The sequence below is a fragment of the Amborella trichopoda genome, chromosome 12 (genome assembly GCF_054954075.1).
Source record: "Amborella trichopoda isolate Santa Cruz 75 chromosome 12, AtrichopodaSantaCruz75HAP2 v2.0, whole genome shotgun sequence".
Classification (NCBI taxonomy): Eukaryota; Viridiplantae; Streptophyta; class Magnoliopsida; order Amborellales; family Amborellaceae; genus Amborella; species Amborella trichopoda.
In genome coordinates, this window is record NC_142347.1 from 35,944,124 (window position 1) to 35,971,394 (window position 27,271).

Genomic DNA, 27,271 nt, shown 5'->3' on the forward strand with positions numbered 1-27,271 from the left:
TTTTTATTGTTTTATTTTTTGATCCTCGGATTGACCTATTTTATTAGGTTGCTACCCAGTTGTAACCTCCTAAAAAGGACTCAATCCTGCCTTTTATTTTGTTTTCCCTTGAGCATCCTTTTCTGTGGATTGCCAAGGTCTCTTGTACTCTTCTTTCCTCTCTATCAATTTAATGTTAACATTATCAAAGAAAAAAAGATCTCATCTTAGGGATTCCTTTACTTTGTTGAAACAATATATAAAAATACATAGAGACTGTGTTGGTGTGTGCTTCTAATATAACATAACCCAACACAGTCTCTATGTAACTTTTACATGCACACATCATAAGAGGTTGTGTGGCATATACATTGTCTCTATGTGTTTTTACATGCACACAACATAAGAGGTTATGTGGCACATATATACAGTCTCCATGGATTTTTTACATGCACCTAGCATAAGAGGTTATGTGGCATATAACATAGTCGCTACACCATAACCCAGACACTACTAGGTTTTGTATCACTTATGACATCTTATTATTTGTGAAATTTGATCCGAGTATGTGGCATTGCCTCATGCCACTGGCATAAAATTTCACATGTACATATGGATTTTCACTCCATGTTTGAATTTCTTGATAATGGGCCTAAAAGTTTATGTTTTTGAACAAAGAGACATGGATATGGATTTAGCAATTATCATGAACCATAGATTTCCTTGTCATTTGATTGCTTTGGCATGTAAATAGCAACATGTTATTACTGGCTGCGGTTCATGTGATATTTTCCAATGTTTGAAGGTGGTAAGGAAATTTTATTTGGGAAAGTAATTTGGTGATACACATTTTTTGCTTAGTTCTGACTTAGTTTCTGTTATCGAGCTGCTGACTCAAATTGTGACTTCACTATTTTTAGTTGAAATGTAACTTTGTGGAGTTAACTAGTCTACTATATGTGGTATTGGCTTGGAGTTTATATGAGTAATTATTGAACTAGAAATATATTCAGTAAAACCAAAGTAGCATGGGTTTTGGAGAATTTAGTAAAACCAAGGTAGCATGGATATTGGGAAAAAATTATAATTTGGCATCAACTTTGCAAGAAAATTGTAAAAACTTAGCTTCACACTCTCAACTCATTTACTAAACCAATCCCAATGGTGATTCTATCATACATGCCCATAGTTTTTGAATTGGGAGCAGGATCTAGAGCTGGTTTGGGATGGGGAGCGGAGGATTGTGAAAGTCTAGAAGATCCATATGGATTTGTGTTCATTTTCCTTTGTTTAGAGATTTGTAAAATAATATCAATTGCTGGGGATTTGCATTCATTTTCATTTGCTTAGCAATTTGTAAAATAATATCAATTGCTGGAGCAATACTTCTTCTTTGTGTCTGTTGTAGCATTTTGTCTTTTTAGAGGTTTGGGAGCTTAGTGTCAATAGGTTAACATTTCATATTTATGAGCTCATGTGTTTGAAGTAATGGCCATGCTTGTTTCTTGTCTCTTGCCATTTCGATCATTTTATGTGTAATAGTTTTGTGAGACATATTCTAATTATTATACCAATTATAGGTTTTGCGCTTAGTTCGGTTGAAGGTCGTGTGGCTATGGAGTTCTTTGATTTATCTGATGCTGGTCAAGCAAAGAAGTGAGTTCTTTTACTTCATTAATGCTAAACAAGAATTACATTATTTTTGTGAAAGACCTAGAAAGGTATTTATGCATTCATAGTTATTTCTCACAATACTAAATCATGGCTATTTAATCCAAAGCAAGTGAACAACATGTGCATGGTTAATTTTCCACAAAAGTTGTTGGATCAAATAACATGCTAGAATGTGCATTGCTATTAGATCGTGTTCTTTTCATTATGCAAATGTTCTGTTGATAAAATTACAGGATCCGGTTTCTATGAAACTGATTTCGTGGTCTAGCTACTACATTCTTGGACTTATAAACCATTGGATGTTGAAATGGGTGATCCAATCAAGATATTGAAATTTAGATGGTCCATGAGTGATATTTGGGAGAGTGGACAAGGTGGAGACTTTGATGTGGCTCCAAATCCATTTATTTTCTAGATCAATGATTTTGGAGATCAAGTGGATGGATTTGCAGAGTTTTGGGTGGTCAATCTGTCTCTGAGATGGGGTTTTGGAACATGATTGTAATCATGTGAACTACAACATCATCGTCAAAGCTTTTTTTCAATTAATTGAGATCGGCTACACGAATCCTAGTCTGCCATTCTGTTCTATTAAGGGCCATACCCTTAGTGAGGCCATAAATCCCCATATCTTTTTTTACTACTTCCAACCATGTCATTTTGGGCCTATCCTTGCCATTTTTGAGCCTTCCACTTGAACTAACTCGCACCTCCTAACAAGTGCTATACTGGGTTTGTGCCATGCATGGCCAGCCCACCTAAGTCTACTCTCTCTCATATTATCACCTATTAGTGCCACGCCTAAATTTTTCTAAATGTATTCACATTTTGAATTCTATCCCTTCTTGTCTTGCCACTCATCCATCTCAACATCCTCATCTCCGCTACACTCATTCTATGGGTATATTGTTTTTTGACCACCCAACATTCTGGCCCATAGAGTACAGCTGGTCTCATATTTGTCTTATAGAACTTGCCTTTAGCTTTATTGGTATGCGGCGATCACATAAAATTCTGGTTGCACATCTCCACTTCGCCCACCTAACTCTAGTTCTATGTGTGATATCTTCCCCAATCTCTCCATTTTCTTGGATTATCGACCCAAGATATCGAAAGTACGTTTGTTTTGGTATTTCTTGGATGTCAATCTTAACTACTTCTTCATCTCTACTCCTATTATTACAAAACTTGCATTCCATATACTCTTCTTAGTCCCGCTAATTTTAAAACCTTTAGATTATAGAGCATCCCTCGAAAGTTCTAACTTTGTGTTGACGCTATTTTGGGTCTCATCGATCAAAATTACGTCATCTGCAAACAACATGCACCATGGTACTTCACCTTGTAAGTGCCTAATTAAGTCGTCCATGACTAAGACAAAAACATATGGGCCCCTAATGTAGACCAATTGTCATTAAAAACTTACTCGTCTCTCCATTAGTTGTTCCTATACTAGTTAGCACTCCAAATCAAATCTCAAGATACTCTATTATCGATTTTCTATAGGTCAATAAAGACTAAATAGAGGTCTTTTCCCTTTGCCCTAAACTTATCAATTAGTTACCTAAGTAGAAAAATAGCTTCGGTTGTTGACCACCGTAGCATAAAACCAAATTGGTTTTCTGATACACTCGTTTCATACCTTCGTCATTGCTCAATCACTCTCTCCCTGAGCTTCGTAGTGTAATCATATGAACTACAACTTGTATCTAAAAAGTTTATTAGGGGTTTGACATAATTCCAAAGAGGGTGATACATGGCCATGTCCATACCATAAAAACAAATTGCACATGGTAAATGTTTGACTAAAACCTAGGTTGTATAAGAACATAATTGCCCGAATATGTGGTTGTGTGGGAGACGCTACTTCTATCCCTCCTCAACTAGTGGTTGTGATGATTTAATGGTTTTAGGGTAACTGTGATCAGCTTGATGTTGCAGAGAGGGATGCACATTAAGGATCTTGTCCGGCTTCTTTATCCATAAGCTAAGTCTACAACAATCAAGGCATCCATTTCAATCCCATGCCTCTCTCTACAAGACAACCACCAACTTTTCAATCCTTATTACTAGCTTTGTCTCCAATCTTTTTGACATTGGAAATTTGAATCAGGAGCATTTTTTATGTTAGCGAATATCTAGAAGAATAGTTCAGTTTCTTCACTCTTTTATGGCCTTGTTTCTTTGTATTTCATAGTCTTGCTACATTTCTTTAGGATCCATGGTTTTGAACTTTATCACTTGTCTTCTAATAGATTCAAATTTGGACAATACAATCTTGGCCATACGTCGTAAAAATCCAACATGTGCAAAAACAATGACATTTACTCTAAAAGACTACTGGGAAGAAAGCTACCCCTAGAACTGAGCAAACTCTTCAGTCTGTGCTCTACACATAGCAAAGGACCACATCTTTAACAAAAACCAGCACAGCAGCATTTGCCCACATTTTTTATACTAGTCTCATACTCCTTGATACGCCTTGATATTGATTCGACAAATCCTATGTTAAAAACTTTTTTTTTTGGGTAAGTAAAAGGGGTAAGTCAGTGGGGAAATTGCATACATGTTCTAGACCTGCTAAATGTTCCTCTTCTTGTCTGTAGGTTGCTGATTTATGTATAGTATCGCAAAACTTACAGTTATCTTCCAGCAAGCTAGGCCTTTCTTAGTTCTTTCTATAACTAGGATCTGTTTTCTTAACAAATTTAGTTAAACAAAGTTCATGTACAAGTATGTGTATTCTCTCTGAGTCACTTCCCTTCACTCAAGTTCGTATACACTCCATGTGCAAAGATGAGCTATATACAACAGATTCTACCAAAACTACTTCAGAACAAAGTTACCACCATATCGGATTCTCCTCTTGCTAAACTATCAGCTTCCTCATTAGATACTCTTCAAACATGGCTAAAAATCACCTAAAGTTCGCAGAAGGTCCCAGATTTCTTCAAATGTGTTATGTGGCTGCCACAGGCATTCCTCGTTGCTTCTGGCCCAAACAATAAGTTCCTTTAGTCTCCCTCAATAACTACCTTATTCAACCTTTTGTCCATGCATCTCAGCCAAAAAGCAAAGACTTAGCTTCTGCTGCATTGGAACCACAGCTTTGGAGGGGCCCTTACATGGGACAACAGAATCTTCCCCTTATGGTCCCTCACACATTTCTGCCAAAGTTTAAATTGACCATGCTGGAGGTGGTTTTGGTTGGGATGGTTTTTTTTTTTTGAGGGGGGTTTAGGTGGCTCCACATGGTTTAGGGCCAGTTCAGATGCATGATTTAAAAATTCTCATAAAAAAAAAAAACCTTTACAATCTCGTTCATGTTGAATTTTAAAATCTTGCTATTTTATTTTACTGTCTACATACTGTTTGGTTGTGTAGAAAGAGAGAAAAAGAAGTTTATCTCTATCTTTCTCTCTCTAAAACTAGGGGCCAGCTCTCCCCCTTCTCTCTCTAAAATCAAGAGTCAAGCTCTCTCCTCTCTCTCTGAAGATAAAATAAGGTAGAGTGGTCTGCCAATGTCAATCTTGCCTTCAGGCAATGCAATAGAGACCTTCAGCCCAGTGTTAATCTTGCCTTCTGGCAATGCAATAGAGACCTTCAGCTGGGAACAAGGGGGGCATAATCAAACCTCTTCCCACCTATTGAGGAAAATGAGAAAAGCAAGAATTAAAAAATCCTAGTTTTCTGGTCTGGCTGGGAATAGATAACCGCAAGTCTGCTGTTAAACTCGAAGAAAGGAACCTCTAAGCTGCTTCTTTTTCTTTTTTTCCCCCAACACTCTTGCCGCTAATTATCTCAAAAAAAGAGGAACCTCAAAGCTTCTTTCTCTAGAAAGAAAAAGAGCATTAAACATTTATAAACAACACTTAGACCTGCTCGCTTAACTCAGAGAACCCCCTCCCCCCCCCCCTAATTTCTGGTTTTGATTTGAGGCAAAACAAAATGCCACTAATTTCTGGTTTTGTTGAGGGGGAAGCAAAACGCCTAAAAACCTTTGCTTCACCAGTGGATACTTCAGTATAAACCAGCTTGGTGGTTTTGAGATCGAGAGCATGTGATAAAAATAAGAGGGAGATGGGGTGGGATTTTTGCGAGGAATGAAGGTCAATGATGAAAAAATTGGGGTTTGGCTTTGATGAGAGAGAGAGAGAGAGAGAGAGAGAGAGAGAGAGAGAGAGAGATTGGGAAACAGTCGGGTTGGGTCAGGTCTGGGTGTGGGTGTACTTGGACCTTGAGCCAGACCCAAACCTACCCAAGTCCAAGACAAATCGTCCTAGAACCAAACCCGATAGGGAGTGCAAGACACGGACCGTCTCATATCCATCCCGAGAATCCAAGGTGGGTTGGGTTGACCCGACCCAAGTCCTATCCAATTCAGATAAAACTATAAGAGTTTTAAAAAATAAAACCTCATAAATTTTGATTCTCATACCCAAAAGTATATAACTATGAAAATATTTTAAAAAAATGATGTAAAAAAAAGTAGTAAAAATTTAGATTTTCAAAATAATTCAAAACAGATGGGAATATGTAAAGGGTGGGGTTTGTATAGAGCCGAGGCTCTAAACAATCAAAGTAAAGCGCATTTAAAATAATATTGAAAAATGTGATTTCAATGCTTGAAATCTTTGTGATAGCCTTAAAATACATTTCACCTTTAATTATAAAATATAAAGCTTCAAAAATAGAAAATTGACGGTCCAAAAATGCGTTACAAGATGCGCTATTTCCAAAACTTAAAATTCATTTTTTTATCGTGTTCATGCATCTTGATGTCAAGATGATCAATTTCAGGATACTTGGGCATCAAAACAACTTCTTCTAGGGAAAGTTTTGAGGTGGGCTCTAATTTGATTGTTTAGAGCTTAGGCCCTATATAAACTTTTTCCAAATGTAAAAATAAGTATTTATGGCCAAAACACTTTCTAGAAAACGTATAAAAAAAAATATTCCAAATAAATTTATTTTTGTTAGAATTTTTATTATTTTTTAAAGGGTGTGGTTTCTATAAGGTTGCAACCTTAAACAATCCAATTAAGGTGCACCTCCAAATTGTATCATAACATGTAATTTTGGTGAAAAATATTATTCGGATTATCTCAAAATATATTTTTATATCTAATTATAAAATTTAAAACTCCAAAAATGCTTAAACCCAAGTAGATCTATAAAAATATAAAAATCTTGAAAATGGACGGTTTAGATAATATATTGCAAGCTGCACAATTTTTGAGACTCAAAATCTTTTTTTTTTTCTATATTCATACATCGCGATGTTGAGATGACCAATTAGAGGTTTTTTCAACATTAAAACAACTGTTTCTTATAGATTTTTGAAGTGCATCTGTAATTCTACATTTTAAGGATGCAACCTTATATAAACTTTTTTCCTTTTTAAATTCCTTTTAATATCCCCTAGTTGAATACTCAATTGGAGCACAAATCGAGCTCGGCAAGGACCCGAGCCCGAATAACTCGACTAAGTAGAAAGTATTCTGCCGATTTTGTGAACGCTGGTTGTGACGCAATTTCAATGTGCAAGAATAAAGGTGAGTTTGTGACCACCTTGCATAAAAAAATGAATGGCCACAAGCCCTTAACTCTCAAAACCCCACTCTCCATTTATTGAGAAACCCAAGATTTAAAACACATAAAAACAAGGATGCAGTTTGTATAAGGCTGAGGCCCTAAACAATCAAAGTAAGCCGCATCTTGAAACATTATCGAAAACGTCATTTCAGCACAAAAAATCTTTATGATGGATTGAAAATTTATTTTCATATCTAATTATGAAATCCATAGCTTAAATAATAGTGTATATCAAGCAGAACTATGAAAACTTGAAAATATTGAAAATTGACGGTTTAGATAATGCATTACAAGATGCACTATTTTCAAGACTTGAAGTCTATTTTTTTTTTTTACGTTCATGTATCGCAAGGTCAAGATGATCGGAATTTGAGGGTTTTTTAGTATCAAAACAACTTCTTCTACTGATTTTTTGAAGTACACCTTAATTTGATTGTTTACGGCCTCATCCTTATATAAACAAAAATAATATGTATGTAACTATGTAAGAATGTCTCCCATTTGGATACTTCAGTATAAACCAGCTTGGTGGTTTTGAGATCGAGAGCATGTGATAAAAATAAGAGGGAGATGGGGTGGGATTTTTGCGAGGAATGAAGGTCAATGATGGAAAAATTGGGGTTTGGCTTTGATGAGAGAGAGAGAGAGAGAGAGAGAGATGTGATTGTGTGGGGGATGGGATGGATGGGGCTTTGAGAAAGGGTGGGTGGGTTTGAGAGAGAGGCCTGATAGGCATAATAAAAAAATTCAAGTTGGAAGAATTTTTTTTGAATGCCATTGTGGCATGAAATGGAAAGTTCTTTGATTTGTATCAGAAAGCCTAACGATATCCAAAATGCCTCCAAACCCATGAGAGAATTTTATTCGGAGATTATCATTAAAAAAACTGGCAGATTTGGGTACATCAAAGCTGCCCGCAGTCTTGTGCTCCTATGTTTCAAAATCTGTAACAAAACTCTTTGCTAAAAATAGCCAATGAGGCCACTGTGGCATAGACATTTTATTCAACAATTTATTTTGTTCTTAAAGCAACTATTGTTCCTCTCTAACCAAGTCAAAGGACAATCAATGGAGTTAGTCTTCCACAGTAGCAATTCCTTCTCAGGCATAAGGGAACCATGCCATTACAACAGTAGGGCCTCAACTAAGGGAAACACCACCCTTCTTACGCCAAATAGGTATACGACAAAGGCTCGGTTTTGACCTAGTTCTTTTATGGCCTTGAGAATTTTGTCCTCCAAGAAAGGACATTCAAGCCAAGTCGCTAAATCTGAGGGGATTGATCGGAAAGACAAGTTGGCCATCTGCAGCCTTGGCGCAGAGGGGGTGGAGAGCGACCTTGTGAAGGACTCTATGATAGCGTTTTCTATTAGGGGAGGACTATGTGATCCCCAACTTTGACCTGGGACATAGTATTCTCTCGCCATTGGCAGTTAGCAATCTTGTGGATGAAAGCGGTGTTTTGATCACTACATTTGAGCCACTTGACTCTCGAACGTTTAGACCGGAAGATTTCCTTCTTTTGGGGAAGAGTTTGCTAGTCGATCTTAGATTTATTCTGAGAAGTTTTTCTTTTGTAGTTAGTGCTCTACTGTCTTGAACGTGGTCCCAGTTTTGAATTGAGAGGAGCAGCTCTGCCTTTTGGGATTGAAAGTTGCCAAAGAGTTGGTGACGCCAACTTTTTAGGGAAACCTTGAGGAACTGCAGCTTGTGCTGGAGGTGGAAGCTGGCCCATCCTTGGGTAGAGAGGGAGAAAAAGTTCCATAAGGTCGTGATCAAAGAGCTAAAGTTAGGCTCTTCGAGCCAGGCTAGTTCAAAACGAAAAAGGAGTGGGTCCTCTGGTAACGTACTAGGTGTCGAGAAGGATAGGCTTGTAGTTAGAGGTGGTTTTGGGAAGGGCTAGAGCGTGTGTTCTAGGGAAATCAATGCTCCAACCAGGGCTGGTAAGGAATCTATAAAGTTTGGAGAGTGAGGGGGAGGAGGCGTGGTTGGACCATGTGAAACTGGCCCCTTGGTGTCGAATGTCGATGAGATCATTCCCGAAAAGGGAGTCTGATAAGTCTGACATTCCCTGGGAGATTCTGCTACTGGAATTTCGGGATTGAGATCCTTATTAGTCAAGGTTTGATATCCCTTGATGAGGTGAGTGAGCTCCATCATGACTCAAGCTATGGGATCGCAGGGTGAGATTCCAAGGGGTTATCGCCATTTCCCAACCAAGCTCCCCACATCTATGGTCCGTACATGCACGGGAACCCTATGGTCCTAAACCATATCTTTTATCAGGGTTTAAATGTTTGACACCTCCTAGGATTCCTGTTCAACAAGACAAATAACCCCCTATCCTCCAACATCCTCATTCCATAGTTTGAGAGGCCTCTAATTTGGACTCAAATGGAACAAAACAGCCTTGCTCGGTGGCTTTTTGCGGATCATCAGCAAGGAAGCTCTCCAAACTCTGGAAGCCAAAATCTCCAACCCTAAGAGATCCAGAGTCTCTTGGCAAAAAGTCCCTACCAGGTCGCAAATTACTCGTACTCTGGTGGGTATTCTCCCCCCAGTGCAACCAAGCCTGCTGAGAGTTTAACCTCTTTGAATTGGGTTCGAATTCCCTAATAGAGTAAGGGTTTGTTCAGAATTTTGGCTTTGATACTACAATGATGTGGCAAAAATAAGAGAATACAAGAAAAAATCCCCAAAGAGGGGGAGCCCAACCACCATATTTCAAACTCCATTGCTATAGAACTCGAAAAGTTTCTTTAGAATCAATATCGATAAAAATTGAATCCCCTATTGATTCTCATGGATGTTGCTGAACACGAGGATATCTATGCATCTTTAGTTAAATTTTATTTTACCAATAATTCTTGCAAGAACAACTTCCATCTCTGTAATGGTGAAAAGGATTTGTATCTCTATAAACGATTTCCCTACCTGTAATACCACATTTGTACTTGATTTCATTGTGGCATTGTGACCTGTACTCTCAGGGGATGGTGCACTAAGGTTCTCACAGTGATATTAAAGAGCCCGCTCCTATTCTTCCTCCACCACATCACAAGGGCCTTTTAGTATATTAGGATACCAATAAAATATTATTAGGATGCCAATAAATGTCATGCATTTTCAAGAGGCTTTTATTGATTAGTCCGTTGGGTCTTTTGTTGCAGATACGCTTTCAAGTGTCATCGAAAATCAGAAGCTGGAAGAGATACTGTTTATCCTGTAAATGCTATTGCCTTCCATCCAATGTAAGTCTCTCTCTCTCTCTCTCTCTCTCTCTCTCTATCTCTCTATGATCCACTATGCAAGACAAAGCTCGATCTCTCCATAAATTTACTGAATTATTATTTCTTGCAGCTATGGTACCTTTGCCACAGGAGGCTGTGATGGCTATGTAAACGTTTGGGATGGCAATAATAAGAAAAGATTGTATCAGGTAAATCATCACTTTCATGAACACCTCCCCCTAACTTCATGGCACAGTACAACCACAGAAATTTATCCATTGTTTCGTTATGTTTCAGTATTCAAGATACCGAACAAGTATTTCAGCACTCTCATTCAGCAGAGATGGCCGTTTGCTGGCTGTGGCATCTAGCTATACTTTTGAGGAAGGAGAAATACCGTAAGTCATCTGTACTCATTTAGCTAACTCCATGCAACTTCACCTCCCAAACTGCAGATTCCCCTCCCTTATAACAGATTCACCTCTCTCCCCCAATGCCAATTTAACTATCTAAATGCACTCTCTTCTCCGACTTGCAAGTACTAGTTCGAATTCAAAAAAATAAACCATGCCAAGAGTTGCTCGCTCTCCGATAATTTTATCAAAGTCCATATGATCAAGTGTTGCTCTCTCTCTCTCTGAAACCAAGTACAAAAGTTTCTCAAAGCCCATATATGCCATGTGGTTTTGTTTCTCAATTTGATCTGCTCTCGTGTATATGTAGAATATGATCTCTCTCTCAATGGTTATGTTTGCAGGCATGAGCCAGATGCAATCTTTGTGCGAAGTGTAAATGAAATTGAAGTGAAGCAGAAGCCCAAAGTGCTGCCCACACCACCACCTTAATAGAAGTGCGTAAATGAAATTGAAGAAGAAGCCCAAAGTGCTGCCCACACCACCACCTTAATAGAAGTGCGTTTATCAAGAAGCAATGGACAAGCATTCTTATATTGTTTAAGTTTCATACATGATGTTTGTCACACTAATTTTTTGACAACACTATTGACTGTATCTATCTGAATCCGGCAGGAGCTGCCTGTGGGCCGCCTCCTCGTCGCATGGCTTTTGATTGAGCGAGCATCTCATCATAATTCTGGCAAAATTAGAACACAAAAACTTGATCAATGGTTCAATGTATTTAGAGTCTACAATTGTATAAATTGCATAATTTCCTGGAAAAAGAAAATAAATTAATAGCCCCAAGGTACAACCCTGCAATATCACAACCCTGCAACTCTAGCTGTTACGCCTGCTTTCTTTTAATAGGAAACTGTAGCAAGGAAACTAGTTCTTGGGAATCTACACAAGAAAAAAGAAAAAAAAATCTTGCAACCCATGGCAAGGAAACTAGTTCTTGGGAATCTATATAAGGAAAAAAGGAGAAAAGAATGTTCTTGGGATCTGCTAGCAAATTGATTATCAAAGACTTTTTTACTGTTTAGTGTTAGCCTGCAATTCCGAGGCAAACAATGGAAGAAATTTCAAAAAAAAATCAGGAAAGTTAGAATGCGGAAAAGCACATTCTTAACAGGGATTTAGCATATTCAGACTGTGCATAGTGTAAGTTACTCAGATCAGTCTTTGATTGTTCACACTTACCAATGGACAATTTGGCAGATAAGCTGCTTCTCAGTAGGCAGTATGAACGCCTTAAAGATAATAGGGCTGTCATATTGTCCCTCCTATTGTCATGGGTTTGTATACAATGCACATCTCAACCATCCATTATTAAGAATGGACAGCTTATGAGCAGCATGAGTACCTTACAAGATGCTCAACAGTAACGCTCATTTTCCCATATGGTTTTGTATACGATGCAGGATTTGAGGTTTTATGCAGTGCATCACATCAGCCCAGCCATATGATGAAACAGTGGACAGCTAAGATGTCATTCCCCAACTGAGTCACAAATTTTTAAGGGGCCTACCCAATTTGCCCATTGTTCATAATTAATGATGTTAAATCAATACACGAGACTAGGAGACTTCAGAGTGCAGATTGAGAATTTTCTTCATTATTCTTATTCTTATTCTATCTTTTTGTTCTCACCAATTAAATCTTTCATCTACAGTGCATGATGAGTGATCAGGTGTATTTCCCAGCCTAAAACAGTGCAGTGGATGGATGAAAAGTAACATTATCATATTCGATTTGCTTGCTTTGGCCAAAATTGCTGAAGTCTTCGGCCTAAACCAAAGACAAGCAAATCACCTACCCACTAAATTGAACATGCTCGTAAAATTTTAAAGATAAAGTATAAGATGAGACTACTTACTTTTGACACAAGGAAGTCATACTTATTTCTAGCCATCAAATGTGAAATTAAAAGGCTAAGGGTCTATGATTGATTATGCACAATGCTCAATAAAATTTTTCTCAAACTTTGTGCATTGTTCTTATCCTCCTAATCTCAAATCTAATGGCTAGAGATGATCGTCACCTTCTTGTGCCACAAAAATTGATGGTCTCATAGAATAGATTCCCACTTATAGAAACAAGTAAAAGTACACCTTAAATATAAAATAATTTCAGAAAAGTGCTCAATAATATTCAACTTTAAGAAGTGCCTAGATATTTTTTAATAAATTTCTTAGCTTTTTTATTTTTATTTTTTAAAATACACCGAAAGACTTCACCCCAATCTACAGAAGAACAAAGCGCTTCCGTTTGACGGGCCAAAGAACCCTTTGCAGTGAATTTGGTAGCATTGACGGACAGTGCTGGAGAAAAAATGGGACCCATCAGAACAGGACATGTGGCCCAAGTGGTTAGGTCCTATCCGCTCTAAAAAGCTGTCCGCTATGGGACCCATCAGAACATAACAAGCGGCCCAAGTGGTTAGGTCCTATCCGCTCTAAAAAACCGTCTGCCAATCCATTGGATGGTGTCAGGCTGGGAAGTAGGTCTCATATCTACCTGATCAAATTTCTTGCATAATTTTTATCCTTTTTTTTTTTTAGTAAACTTATTTCTTTTAGTTTACTTTTTGTTTCTCTGTACTCTGGTGCTTTCTTTACAAAAGATCTACAACAATTCTCAAATTACCCCTATTCAAGGTTGGGAACACGAACAGCCATGGGCATTTTGGTTGACCCAACTTAAATTGCTCAAGTCAAATGACAATAATACCCTTGATTGTTCAAGGTAAATAACACAAAATTGTCAAATAATGATAATCCCCCTGGCTATTCAGGGATTGCAACACGGAACTCACCCTTTTTAATTGTAAGCTCTTCATCCAATTTCCCAACCCTCGACAATATTTGGGGTATTATTATAATTTGGCTTGACTGCTTAAATGTGACCAAATTACTAAAATGTCCCTAGTTGTTAGGGTTCCCAAAGAAGGGTAATTTGGAATTTGAAAATATTTTTAAAGGCACCTAAGTGAAATGAAACTTAAAATAAGTATTATAGTGGTAAATGGGATCATTTCCCCATCTTATTGATTTCGTAAGGTAGTTTGAGGATTTAAATTGATATTTTCCCAAAACAATACAAGGAATAAAATCAATAAAATGGGACTTTCCTTGCAAAAGTATGAAAATATATTTTTGAAATTCTTGATACACAATTTTTTAAAAAATTGGAGAATTTGTCAAATAAAAAACATCAAAGAAAAACAACCCTTTTTTCCATTCTTTTCTTAAGCTTTCATAAACGATGCAATTCGTTTTTTTCTCGATTGGCATAAACAATGCAGTTCTTTCTTTCAAATTTTATTTTTCTTATTTTCTTTTTATGTTTAGCAAACCAAAGGTAAGAATTGAACATCCTCTGAGGAACAACAAAGAAGCACATATCAAGAGGAAGAAAAGTTACCCGTTTCTCATATGTAACATCCTGTTGCTCGATTATCTTATCTGCAACTCCATACTCAATGGCCTCCTTTGGCAAGAAATACTTGGGACGCTGGATATCTTTTGCAATCTCTTCTTTGGGCTTCCCTATCCCTTTCGCCAACAACTCTAGGTAATACTCCGTATTTGCATCCAGCTCCTTTGCCTATAGACAGAATGTAGAATCAGAAAGGAAATGAGTGGAAGTCACAGAATTTGCAATGGGGAAATGCACAAAGATGCTCTACGGAAGTGTCAAAAATAGTATTTGTGTTGGGATTCATAATTTGCAAACGAAGAGAGAATTTAGAATTTGCAGTACCTTGATCCACATATCAATAACAGCTCCGCTTGATCTGTTGACTTTTGGCAGATATAATTTTGCTGGAGAGATAAAAGTTCAAAGATAAGAAAAGTTATGGCTAAAATTGTAACAAAAAGAAAAACGGGAATAGGAGATCATGGATAAATCAAGAAAAATACTATCTTTGAGTCTAAAGAAAGTGAACTTACTGGAAGCATTTGGCTGTAATCCTCGGAAACCCTTTGCACCAAGTGCAAGGAGCATGGCTGCCTGGCCATAGGCCATACCTACATTCACTGTGTAAACTTTGGACTTGACATACTGTGTCCAACAAGGTATAAACTTAAGTCACAAATCCAGTATTTTTCTTGTAACTGCACCGAATTATCACAGGAATCCGAAAAATAAGACATAATCGATGATATTGTTGAGGTTTTTGCTCTTATTCTTTGTCAATTGCTCCAAATTTCAGAACACACTAAGCATGTTGAAGATTATAATTTAGAAAAATAAACAAAATAAAATAGTTTTTCTTTTTTAAATATCTAATACTTTTTTAGATTTTTCTATTTTACAATTTTATTTTTATAAAAACTGCCGAGAATTACTTGAACAAAAGCCAAAACTATGAATTTCAACTAATAAATTCCATAATTCACCAAGTTAAAAGAAGCAATCAGCAGTTTAGGGTTCAAACATGAGAAAAGGGTGACTGTATAAGAGCTCAAAAACCAAACATATTCAGGATCGCGTTTAGGCAAAAGAAACCACATAACTGTTACGAGTTTCAAATCAATTGAGGTTTAGCAAAATATTAAGCTTACCGCTATGGAATCTGCAATGGCATATGCCTCAGTTTCAGAACCCACATTCTCCATCTTCTCATTCTGGTAATCAAATAGACCAATTATTGATATGGTTTCCAGAACTGTTTCAGTGAAGAACAGTGCTTCCAATTAAACAGCAAGAGGAAAAAGTGCTCAAATCAATATATGACAGAGAAGAAGTACGTGCTAACCTGTGTTCCGGGTGAATTTATGTAGAGATATATTGGCTTGGAGGCATTATCATAATCCAGCCACATGAACTGTGCAACAAGAAGCTCTGTCACCGCTGGAACAATCTGCATAGAGGAAGACAATTTGCAAGAAAGTCATACGAAATTGTGAAAAGGAGAGAGAACGTAGAGCTGAAGCATAATTTTTGGCAGAATGTTAGAGAAGTTTGTTGTTTGAATTTTTGGTCAATTTTGACAGCGCTTCAGCATCCTCATAGTCAAACTAAAATGAGCTTGGCAACAACATATAAGCGTCAGCCTCTATACCCAGAATTTCTGGAAAATATTGAATGAGGGAGCGAGGAAGGGAGAGAGATCCTATTTCAATTATGAATAAAAAATTGCACCATACTACACCATAAGTTTAATAACAAGATCTATTTCATTGTCTACCAAATTATGGGTAGGTCCAACCAAAGATGAACTTTAACTTGCAAAAAAAAAAAAATTGTAAGGAACACAAAGTAAATGATCTTACAGGCATTCCCAAGTAGACAATTCGAGCATCCAAGAGCAGAGAAGGCAGATCTGGTGGTGCTGCCCTAGGCCTCCCATAACCCCTCCCACCTCTGTACATACTCACACTCATGCTATAACGTGAAGGGCTATCCTTCATTCCCGACAAACTGTACATGCCTCCATTATCCATGTAGTTTCTTGCTGAAGAAATACTCTCCTGAACCAATATTTCAAACCAAAATGAGGATCTCAACTGTTAGATGAATTCATGGGACAGTATACTATGTTCAACGTAAATAAAATGAAAAATATAGGTATGGTCATAACAACTTCATGAGGTTATAATCAACAAATCAAATTGGTTGGTGGAATCTGCAGATAAATTAATGAAATTTTTGGTGGGACCCACTCCCTCCATCACTCTCCAACCCATTCATTGGATGGTGATGACCTCATGGTCATGAAGTTATAATGAACATATGGATCATAATATGAGGCCAATAAGAAAAAGGATTTGTATACAATGGTTGACTGAAGATTTCTACTGTTATATGACATCACGCAGCCGTCAGATGTCAATACCGCCACAGCTGAGGTGATTTCAGACAATTCTAGGAACCTAGAGTTCTAGAAGCACTTTAGGTTGGTCAAATAGACGACCAAGGCTCCTTGCGTAATAGAATGTATCATCAAAATAATGAAGCCCCACACCTCACATATAACAACATCAGGAAGAAACTATTGGATTGCCTTAAATACAGGCAAAGTGCTGAGGGAACAGATACATACTACACATATACATACCTTTCCTACCCCTCACAGCATATGGCACATACATACATTTTTTATAGGCAGAATGACATGAACAACTCCCACTCCATTCAGTATGCTTGAAAGCAATGAAAAGTTATCATTCACAAAGAGAAAAAATATTCTTGAGAATAATTATCATTTACAAACAACAAGGATTTCAGCTAATAATATCTCATACCATGCTATTTCTGCTATAAATTATAGTCTCTCGCAAATAGGTGTAACAAGATCTACAAGAGAAAATACAAGAAGGGAGTTGGTACTCACCAAACTTCTGACATCAATTAAGTAAGACTAATCAAAGCCCTTCAAAACAGGAAAAATAAGGCTCGAAAATTAACTACTTGATAAAGACGAAAAAGAGGGAATAGATTTCCTACCCACCACAAATCCCAAAATAAATATTTTTTCCTTTCTTTTTATAGATATAAGAAGCATAGTTTTAATATAATACACTTTTTCTAACCTGAAATTATTAGTTTAGTTGTTCCAAAAGGAAAATATAAGTAGGCAAATATGACACATCTCAAAAGACATCACCTCATGACTGACATTAATAAATTTACACCAACACAATGAATAAGCTGCCTGATAAGCAAATAAAACAAAATAAAATCATACCCCGATAACATCTGTCATTGGGGTCATGACCATATCATTTATGACAATTTATGACAAGCATTGATGAAGAGAAAGTAAGAACCTACCCACCGTAATGGACATGAATCCAAGCATTTGTCTCACTCTCTCCCCATGATACTATCATGATTTTGGTAGATGGTCATGACTGCAATGCCATCAGTATCCCGAGTCCACAGGATTATAGTGTAGTTTCCCAAAATCTATTTACAGTGGGAAATAACATCCAGAACTAATTCTCTTCATATAGTAAAATACTAAACACCCAATATATACAGATAACAAGTAATTCTCTAATGCATAATTCACTATAGATCGTAAACAGTGCAGCTAAAATGTAACTTGGCACATGAATCACTTCACCTCAGTGACCTTTCCAGATTGTCGATTGATGGGGCTATCTTCTGTCATGAACATGTCCATCTGAGAGGGAGTTAAGCCATAGAGGTATTGAGGAACATTCTTATAATTATCCATCACTGCAAAGATAAAGAGAAAAGTTATGAGAAATTCTCAAGTAAAATTGTGCTAATATGGCATTTGGTATTGTGATTACAACAAAAGAGAAGAGATTTGGGAAATATTAAATAACGAAACATTTTCAAAAGCACCTTAAATTGACATTCCTTCTAATGAAAAAATAATACGAGATGGATATATGCTGATATACTAAAAAACATATTCACTAAGGCATGGGGATCACACAAAGCTATTGGATGTAAAATTTTGCATCAAATCTAGTTTCTATTTCTAAGACCTCTACAGGTACAAATTAAGACCATCAATAAATTGTTCGATAAAAGGGCAGTAGCTTGGGATAAAAAAAATAAACAGGAACTCAGAAAAATGAGAATCATTATTGACATGGAAGATTCCCTTTAGAACTAAGGACTTCAAAATCCGGGGAAGGAATGTTTGGATTCAGCTATGTATCAACATTTTTACGGATGAAAGGTGGCTTGGCTACAAAGATAGGATGCTGGAACATTAAGGGTGTAAATTCCAGAAACAGAGCAAGCATGCTTAAGGAAGGATATTTACAAGCAAAAGGAAACTGTGATGGTCCAGTACATCAAATCTGATAAACCCAATACAAAATCTGACAAACCCCATATGAACTAGTAGAAGTAATACCTGAGATCAAGAGAACCTCAAATAGATGAAAAAATTCTATGGAGTATCAAGAATACATGTTAAATATAGTTGATAACAGTCAGAGAAACCAAGGTATAAGTAAGACGCATAGGATTGATAAGTTTGAGATTCATGTTTTTATGGAGAGGTGTCTGCTTATAGCACGATAAACTGAAGTCTGGGCCCAGTGTCAGCATATTAACTTATAACAGTCGACGCATACCAATTTTTTTCATGCTAAGAAATCACTTCCAATGAAAGCTAAGTCCCCCAGCTCTATGAGCTACATTGAAGTCCAAAAGTATAAGATGCAGGAAGAACACTCCAGCATCACAAGAAGACAAGGAAGATAATTAAGTCGCCTTGACCTTGATGCCTTCTAGTGAATTTGTCAGTATTAAAGTCCGGTACTTCGCTTAGTATGCTTGTTTGCCATTCTCAATCTTTGAAAGTCATCATCTAAGTACCTCTCTCTCTCTCTCTCTCTCTCTCTCTCTCTCTCTCTCTATATATATATATATATAGAGCGAGAGCGAGAGAGAGAGAGAGAGAAACGTTTATATAGAGCCGAGGCTCTAAACAATGAAATTAGAGCCCACTTCAAATATTTCACTAGAAGAGGTTGCTTTGATGCCCAAATATCCTCAAATTGATCATCTCGACATCAAGATGCATGGACATGAGAAAAAAATGGATTTCAAGTTTTGGAAATAGTGCATCTTGTAACGTATTTTTGGACCGTCAATTTTTAAGATTTTCAAGTTATTATAGATCTGTTCGATTTACACTATTTTTGAAGCTTTAAATTTTTTAATTCATGATGAAAATATATTTTAAGGCTATCGCAAAGATTTCCAGTATTGAAATATTTTTTGACACTATTTGAAGGCATGCTTTATTTTGATTGTTTAGAGCCCTGGTTCTATACAAAGCACACCCATATATATATATATATATATAAATATATATATATGGGTTATGTTAGGGTGCTCACACTATGGAGTAATTTATCATTGTACTCAACAAATTTTGAACACTTCTATACCCTTGCTTTGTACATGAAGCATTTTTTTAACAAGGGTATTTTTGGTCATTAGGAGGGTGTGACATCATCCACATGGGGTGTGACATTACCCACATGGAGTACACTAGTGGAATTTAATATTCCATATGGGTGATGTCACACCTCAGGTGGATGACGTCACATGCCTTCTAATGACCAAAAATACCTTTACTAAAAAAAAGTTCTATCTACAAAACAAGGGTATATAAGTGTCAAAATTTGTTGAGTACAATGATAAATTACTCCATAGCGTGAGCACCCTAACATAACCACATAGATATATATATATATATATATATATATATATAGACAAATAGATAAATAGATAGTAAAAAGCTTTGGATTCCTTGTTTTTTTTGAGGGAAGTGTTAATTAAAAGTTTTGGATTTCAGCACTTGAGAAAAGTGTATTTTGCCAGTTCTTGTAGCTAGGAGTTCTTTAGCTACTATGCCTAAGAATTTCCAAATGATGACAATTTACAGTAGGCAAGGTCTTGAATCTAGGTTATAATTGTTTTAAAAAGCCCTGCTGGAGTACTATATTTCTTCACAATTTTCAACCTACCATTCTGATTGCTCATTACAATAAGAAGATAAAAAAATCCTAGAAAAATTAAAGGATAAAGGAATGTCCACAATACTACACTCACATTTTTTTAACTTTAATGAAGCTAGTAAGGTATCTGAAGACTCTGGACAAACGGGCTTACAAACATGTTGGGACAGTAGCTTTTAATGGCAGAGAAAGAGGAGGTGGGAAGAACCTAGAGTTCTGAAAGCACTTTAGGTTGGTCAAATAGACGACCAAGACTCCTTGCGTAATAGAATGCATCAGCAAAATAATGAAGCCCCATACCTCACGTACAACAACATCAGGAAGAAATTATTGGATTGCCCCAAATATAGGCAAAGTGCTGAAGGAACAGATACACACTACACATATACATGCCCTTCCTACCCCTAAATATAGGCAAAGTGCTGAAGGAACATATACACACTACACATATACATGCCGTTCCTACCCCTCACAAGAGCATTTGGCACATACATACATTTTTTATAGGCAGAATGATATGAATAAGTCCCACTCCATTCCGTATGCTTGAAAGCAATGAAAAGTTATCATTCACAAAGAGAAAAATTATTCTTGGGAATAATTATCATTTACAAACAACAAGGACTACAGCTAATAATAACTCATACTGTGCTATTTCTGCTATAAATTACAGTCTCTCGCCAATAGGTGTAATAAGATCCACAAGAGCAAATACAATAAGGGAGTTGGTACTCACCAAACTTCTGATTTCAATTAAGTAACACTACTAGTAAAATCAAAGCCCCTTAAAACAGGAAAAATAAGGCTCGAAAATTAATTACTTGATAAATATGAAAAAGAGGGAATAGATTTCCTACCCACCACAAATCCCAAAATAAATATAGTTTTCCTTTTTTTTTATAGATACCAGAAGCATAGTTTTAATATAATGCACTTCTTCTAACATGAAATTCTTAGTTTAGTTGTTCCACAAGGAATATATAAGCATGCAAATATGACATATCTCAAAAGACATCACCTCACGATTGACATTGGTAAATTTACACCAACTTGAAGAATAAGCTGCCAGGATAGGCAAATAAAACAAAATAAAATCATACCCCATAGCAAATCTGTCATGGGGCGAAATCTCTCACTTAGCTGACCTAGGCCACGCAAAGCGGAAGTCCCACCCTGAATAAAATCAAGTCATCCTTCCACAAGCCACACAAGAGGAAAGGGCAAAGTCAGATGCATAAGGGTTACCGAAGCACAAGAAATGGACAAAGGGTCATAGCCCACCTTTATTCACTATATACCAGCACGGGTATAAAGCCATAGATCTCTCCCTCTATCTCCAGGGTATGCGCAAGAGGATTGTATAACCCCAAGCACTTACCCACAGTTACAAAGGTCATCAAGGCTTGCACCATATTTTGTACCACCCATCCCGGTGTGGTAGTTACACTAGCCCACTACGTATATATTTAATGCATGCCCAAATGGCTCATTTAAGACGGCATACAAGTCCTCGTCCCCACCCCAAGTGTCTTAATTACCTACATATACCAATGCAAACCTATATGGTCCATTTACAACAGCTTATTACACAATCAATCCAATACACACCCCCACTCTCACATGACCTATGGCCCTTACACAAGACAATGCTCGGGGGTGAATCCACTAAAATCAGAATCAAAGGCTCAAACTTGACCATAAAGGTCAACACACCTGCCAAGCCAGGTGCATGGTCAACTTGCCCCTTGTACATTACATGGCCCAGTCCAGCTGCCCACTGTCCAACAAACCAAGCCTCTACTGAGTTGTCCTTAATCATTCTCGTCTACACGACCTTGCCCAAGGTCTTGCACCAAGCGCCTTTTGCCGCTAGCCCACATTTGGATAGGCCGTGGGCCAATACTGCACTAGCCTTGCCTCCCACTCAGTCAAGACTGAAGGGGCTTCACCTCCCTCGTATAAGTATGTCAGTTTAAACAACTGGCTCATTTGGAAAGAGCGCTAACTCAACAAAAGTAGCACAAGTCTACTCAGGACTGGCAGGTGCCTTGTGATTCGTTCCATTACTAATGGGAACCACGCATCCCATTTCGCCTGCACTCGTGAAGATTGAAGCCAAGGAAAAGGGTCTGGCACCATCCAAATACGAATTGCAGCACCCCTTCCTTTCTTTGGATTGTTTAAACCTTAAACCATCCAAATCATGCGAAAGGAACAATACCGTTCTTAAAAAATAAACTTCTGCAAAATTGTGCAAACTCTTAATTCAAATTTATTTAGCAAATAATCGAATTCTAGGGCCCATTAAAGAAACATATGAAGAAATTCATTTAAAACATTACAACTACAAAGTGTGAGGCAACCAAAAATGAAAAGGAGGTTTCCTATTGCCGGTTTTCACAGTTTTGTTGATTCCAATATCACACTGGTGTAAACTCTGGAAACCCTCTAAACACTGTCCATGATATGGAGCAAAATAAACAAATGATAAGAAAACCCCATCTACCAAAATCATCATACGATTGAGATAATGATGAATACTATGAATTTGAACAAAATCAATTCTATGAATTCCAATAAAATAAGATACAAACTAGCAATCCAAGAAGTCGGTTAAAAGAAAACTTACACCCATCCTTAATATTCTCTTCTCTGAACCGTTTGGGTAAGTGGTCGTAGCTAGCAATTGGAGAAAAAGACCTTCTGAGAGCCTTTCTGTAAGATTGATAGCCATTAATGGAGCTAGGTTGAGAACCCAAAAAGGTACGGAAAGATGGCCCCTTCTTAATAAACCCACTAACCAAAATAGGTTTCTGAGAATATGGGTTTTCCTCTGAAGACGCAGAGAGAGAAGCAACAGTCGTAGAATAAATTACAGAGGCCGAAGCCATCGCAACCGTTGTGGTATAGAGAGAGAGAGTACAGAGAAAGTTTAGGCGAATACAAGAAGAGGTAAGGAGGAAGATATTTGCAATTTAATCTGAAAAGATCCTTGAGCGCGTATCTTGTGCCTCCCCTAGAGCGCCATTGTGCGTCCACGCCTTCCATTTCTTGAGGCATTAGTTTTTGTCTAGAGTTTATTTGAGATTTTTTTTTGACATTATTTTAGGGGTGGTAGAAATCATATCCCCAAATTTTGAGATCTAAATAGTATCCCTAGAATGTATTTTACTTAAAGGAAGTAAATGGGTAGTATACCCGCGAGAGTGAGTAAAGAATCTTTTGGCAAAATCTTTCTTGAAAAAAAAAAATTATATAACACACAATCAAATTAAGGCACACTTTAAAAATTCACTAGAGGGTCTTGTTTTAATATTCAAAAACCCTCAATTCAATTATTTTAACATGAAAACGTAGGGGCGTGAGAAAGAAAAATAGATTTCAAAGTCTTAAAAATGGAACAGCTTGTAATGTATTAATTTAGGCTATCAATTTTTAAGATTTTCAAGTTTTCATAGATTTGGTCGATCTACATTATTTTTGAATCTTTTAGTTTTGTAAATAGAGATTAAAATAAGTTTTTAGGCCATTACAAATATTTTTTATGCTGAAAACAATGTTTTGAAACTATTTGAAGGCATACCTTACTTTGATTGTTTAGGGCCTCAACCTTATACAAACCACCCTATTAAAAATTTGAAATAGCCACAATAAGTATACTATTTTGCCTGTTAGATTCATGTAAATACGAATTGCCATTTTGCACAACGGATTATTTATTAAGAGGCCAATGCTTAGATAGGTCATAATCATCTTTAGCTATGGTTTAAAAGGCATCATATAATTCACATTTAATGATTGATATCGATTATGACTTCTTTATATGAAAAATAAATGATTTTATTGTATAAATTTCTTATTATAATTGAGAAGTTGGAGTTCCAACTATCTAGTGCTCTAATTGGATCTATTTAGCGTGGTTTTTATGCTATCCTATCATGTGGTTTTCGATATCAATTTGGGCAAGGGCATTCTAGATAATTTCCTTTTGGGTTTAATGTTTAAGAGGTTGCATACTAGTGTGGCTGGTTAGCCCGTGATTTTTTACTAATTTTAAATTTCATTATTAATATTAAAAATTGATTTTAAAACCATCATGAAGATTTAAATTGTCGAAAGTGCATTTCGAAAAAGAATTTGATATGAAGTTTTGTTATGTTTCTATAAAGCTTAGGCCTTACAGAAAACTCATCCAAAATAATAACCCGTATGGGATGGTTTTAGGGACAAGATCTAAATGTTAAGCACTCCATATCCCTATCCTTTTAAAATGAACTCCATATCTCTATCCTTTTTGTAGATGATAATTATGGACTCCCTCCCGAAAACACCGATGCTTGATGCCCTCTATCGCTCTTCGAAATACAGTCTCTCTCTATTCTGAAACACACTTTATCTCTATAACTCGTACTGTACGTCTCTGGCATGGATTTAAGCGCAAAAAAGGCCCTTGAGATCTCAACCCTCATGTTTACAACTCCCACCAATCTCAACTGCGGATATCAATGGCTCCTCTCTATGTCTCTAATTCAAGATGCCTTACAAGCCTAAACCAGATTCATATTTTCTTCTCTCTACAAATTCCTTTGCTGGGTTTACATAGAGATGCATAGTCCTTTACGGGGATAACCTTATATGTTAGAGAGAGAATAGCAAAAACTGTCGTAGGCGACCATATTTTAGAAAGAAAGCGTTTAGCGTGTGCTCGAAAACGCCACATCAGCTTGTAAACGTCACATCAGCTTCTTCACTAATTTCGGGCTCTAGTCGGCCCAAAATATTGGCACAGTAGGCTCATGGGTCGTGATAGCCATTATTAGCCCGTCCTTATGATAGCCATTATTAGCCCGTCTTTATGCCCACCTATATGTTGGGTGAATGTGGCTATTAAAATCCTTATGAGTGTTTGTAAAATGAAATGATATAGTGGAATATGAACTCAATGGGAGTGTAGTCTCTCATGGACTATACCAAGCAAATGATGTTTGCTGATACCGATTTAGGCTAATAGGTTGGGAAAAATCTATGTTACCTGGGCATAAAAAATTAATCGATAAGGGTTTTAATGGGTCATCCCTTGATGATGTCGGAGTATGCCCGGATGAGTAAGCGGATAGACTGTGTGACCTTTGTGTGTGATAGTGACCTTCAAAGATAGGAGCCAAGCCTCATCCATGTACCGTCGCAAGGCAATAATGATAAATCGTTTTGAGAAAGCGAACCACCTTTCAAAATGTGCTAGAGATACCTTAGTGCGCTATAGGAGTTGTGGTAGCATCAGGTGTGGGTGACCTTAGCAGGTCTTTAGAGGAGAACCTGAAGTCCACAGACTTGAAATTGCAACCCATTGGCTCAATGATCAAACTTCCGTGACCCACTAATGAGTCCCTGTATAGATTGTGGGTCATGAAAAATACTGGGTCGGTTTGATAAAGCAAGTGTGGTCTGTAATCCTCAGTTAAAGGTGGAGTGCCCCAATGTTTATTGATTTAATTCTTATACCATATAGATCATTTTCTCATCTAATAAATTTAATTTTGATTGTTTTATGGCATATATTATTTTAGATTTATTATTTAACTTTTTTTATAAATCTTTGGATATTTTATATATAAAATTTGGATTTATAAAAATAGAGATATTGATTTTACAATCATTTAAATATTCAAATAAATTATAAAAATGATTTTATTGAAATTTAAAATTATATGGAGGCTCATTGTGTATATGGGCCCATCATGGTTTAGTTAGTGGGGCCCAAGAGATCCCCTCATGGGTGGCACACCCCACCTTTTTTGAAAGTTTACTATTTCCATTATCTTGAGATAAAACAACTTTTGACATGGAAAGCTAGTTGCTATATGTTTTGAAAAGAAATAAGCTTGCGGAAGCTTTAAATGGTTTATTTGGAAAACATGAGAAGGCATTGTTTCGGAAATGAGGATAAGGGTTTCAGTACCTTTCATAATGTTGATGGCCCAGTTATGGAATTGATGGCTCAAATCTCTCACTCCACAAGTCACCCAAGTTCAATGGTTCATGTTCAATCTTACAAAAAAGAGACAAGCCATGAAAAACTCCAAAAAAACCCTAATCATATTCTTACTGTATAAATAGAAGACATCTACCTATGAAATCTCTACACAAAAAATTTATCTTCTCTCTCTCTCTCTCTTTAGTTCCAACCCTAGGGCTTTCTCTCTCTCTCTCTCTAGTTTTTGTGAGGGGCACGCCCCACCTCTTGGGCTCTCTTAAGAAGATGATATCTTAGATTAGGCTTTGAGGGTTTGAAGCTAAGTCTAAAGTCTTGTAATCAAAGAGGAGTTCATAGTTCCATTGGAGGGCTTGACCTAAACTTACTTTCTCGGTTGATATTGAAGGTTCCGCGCTATCATATGGTGGTGACTTGGTGTGGGGTGTAATAAGCCCGGTTGAGATAATCTCAAGCACATCTTTTGTTTCTTGCATATTTGAGATTGAAGGTTGATCATTGATCACGTGCCATCGGATGATGGTGACTTGGCATGGGGTGTAATATGCCCAGTTGATGTAATCTTCGACATATATACCATTCAAAAAACGTGGTAATATCCAGCATATCTTTTATTTATTGTATAATTGAGATTGAATGTTAATCATTGATCCCGGGCCATCGGATGGTGGTGACTCAGCGTGGGGTGTAATAAACCCGGTTGAGGTAATCTCCGGCGTTTATGCCGTTAAAAAAGAGAGGTAATCTCCAACATATCTTTTGTTTTTTGCATATTTGACATTGAATACTGATCATTGATCCCGCGCCAAGGGATGGTGGTGACTTGGCGTGGGGTGTAATAAGTCCGATTGAGGTATTCTCCGGCATATCTTTTGTTTATTGTATATTTAATTATACTGTTTTTATATTCCCAAGCACATGAAGTAGTGGTTGTTTTTT

General features: G+C 36.9%; 2 protein-coding genes across 2 annotated transcripts in view; one reads left to right on the plus strand and one right to left on the minus strand.

Annotated features, from left to right (window-relative positions):
• Positions 1–11,623, plus strand: part of LOC18439107 (mitotic checkpoint protein BUB3.1) — a 36,169-nt gene extending 24,546 nt beyond the window's left edge. The window contains exons 5-9 of the mRNA XM_006849282.4: positions 1,560–1,635; positions 10,419–10,499; positions 10,609–10,687; positions 10,776–10,876; positions 11,236–11,623. Of these exons, the coding sequence (XP_006849345.1) occupies positions 1,560–1,635; positions 10,419–10,499; positions 10,609–10,687; positions 10,776–10,876; positions 11,236–11,323 (425 nt within the window). The 3' untranslated portion in view covers positions 11,324–11,623. The remainder of the gene's footprint in view (positions 1–1,559; positions 1,636–10,418; positions 10,500–10,608; positions 10,688–10,775; positions 10,877–11,235) is intronic.
• On the minus strand, positions 11,320–23,379 carry CLPR1 (CLP protease proteolytic subunit 1). Its single transcript, XM_006849283.4, has 9 exons — positions 22,970–23,379; positions 17,952–18,067; positions 16,156–16,353; positions 15,639–15,743; positions 15,445–15,507; positions 14,830–14,941; positions 14,639–14,700; positions 14,300–14,482; positions 11,320–11,570 (listed from the first exon to the last, which is right to left on the minus strand). The coding sequence occupies exons 1-9, from the start codon at positions 23,229–23,231 to the stop codon at positions 11,490–11,492; spliced, it is 1,182 nt and encodes a 393-aa protein (XP_006849346.1). The 5' UTR covers positions 23,232–23,379; the 3' UTR covers positions 11,320–11,489.
• Positions 23,380–27,271: the final 3,892 nt, after the last annotated feature.

What these genes read in the sequence shown, in the direction of transcription:
- CLPR1 (XM_006849283.4), bottom strand. Translation starts at nt 23,231, where the DNA reads ATGGCTTCGGCCTCTGTAATTTATTCTACGACTGTTGCTTCTCTCTCT. An exon ending in CCATTGCAGATTCCATAGCG is followed by an intron (nt 14,942 to 15,444) that starts GTAAGCTTAATA and finishes TGTTGGACACAG; the next exon opens with TATGTCAAGTCCAAAGTTTA. An exon ending in ATTACAGCCAAATGCTTCCA is followed by an intron (nt 14,701 to 14,829) that starts GTAAGTTCACTT and finishes TTATCTCTCCAG; the next exon opens with CAAAATTATATCTGCCAAAA.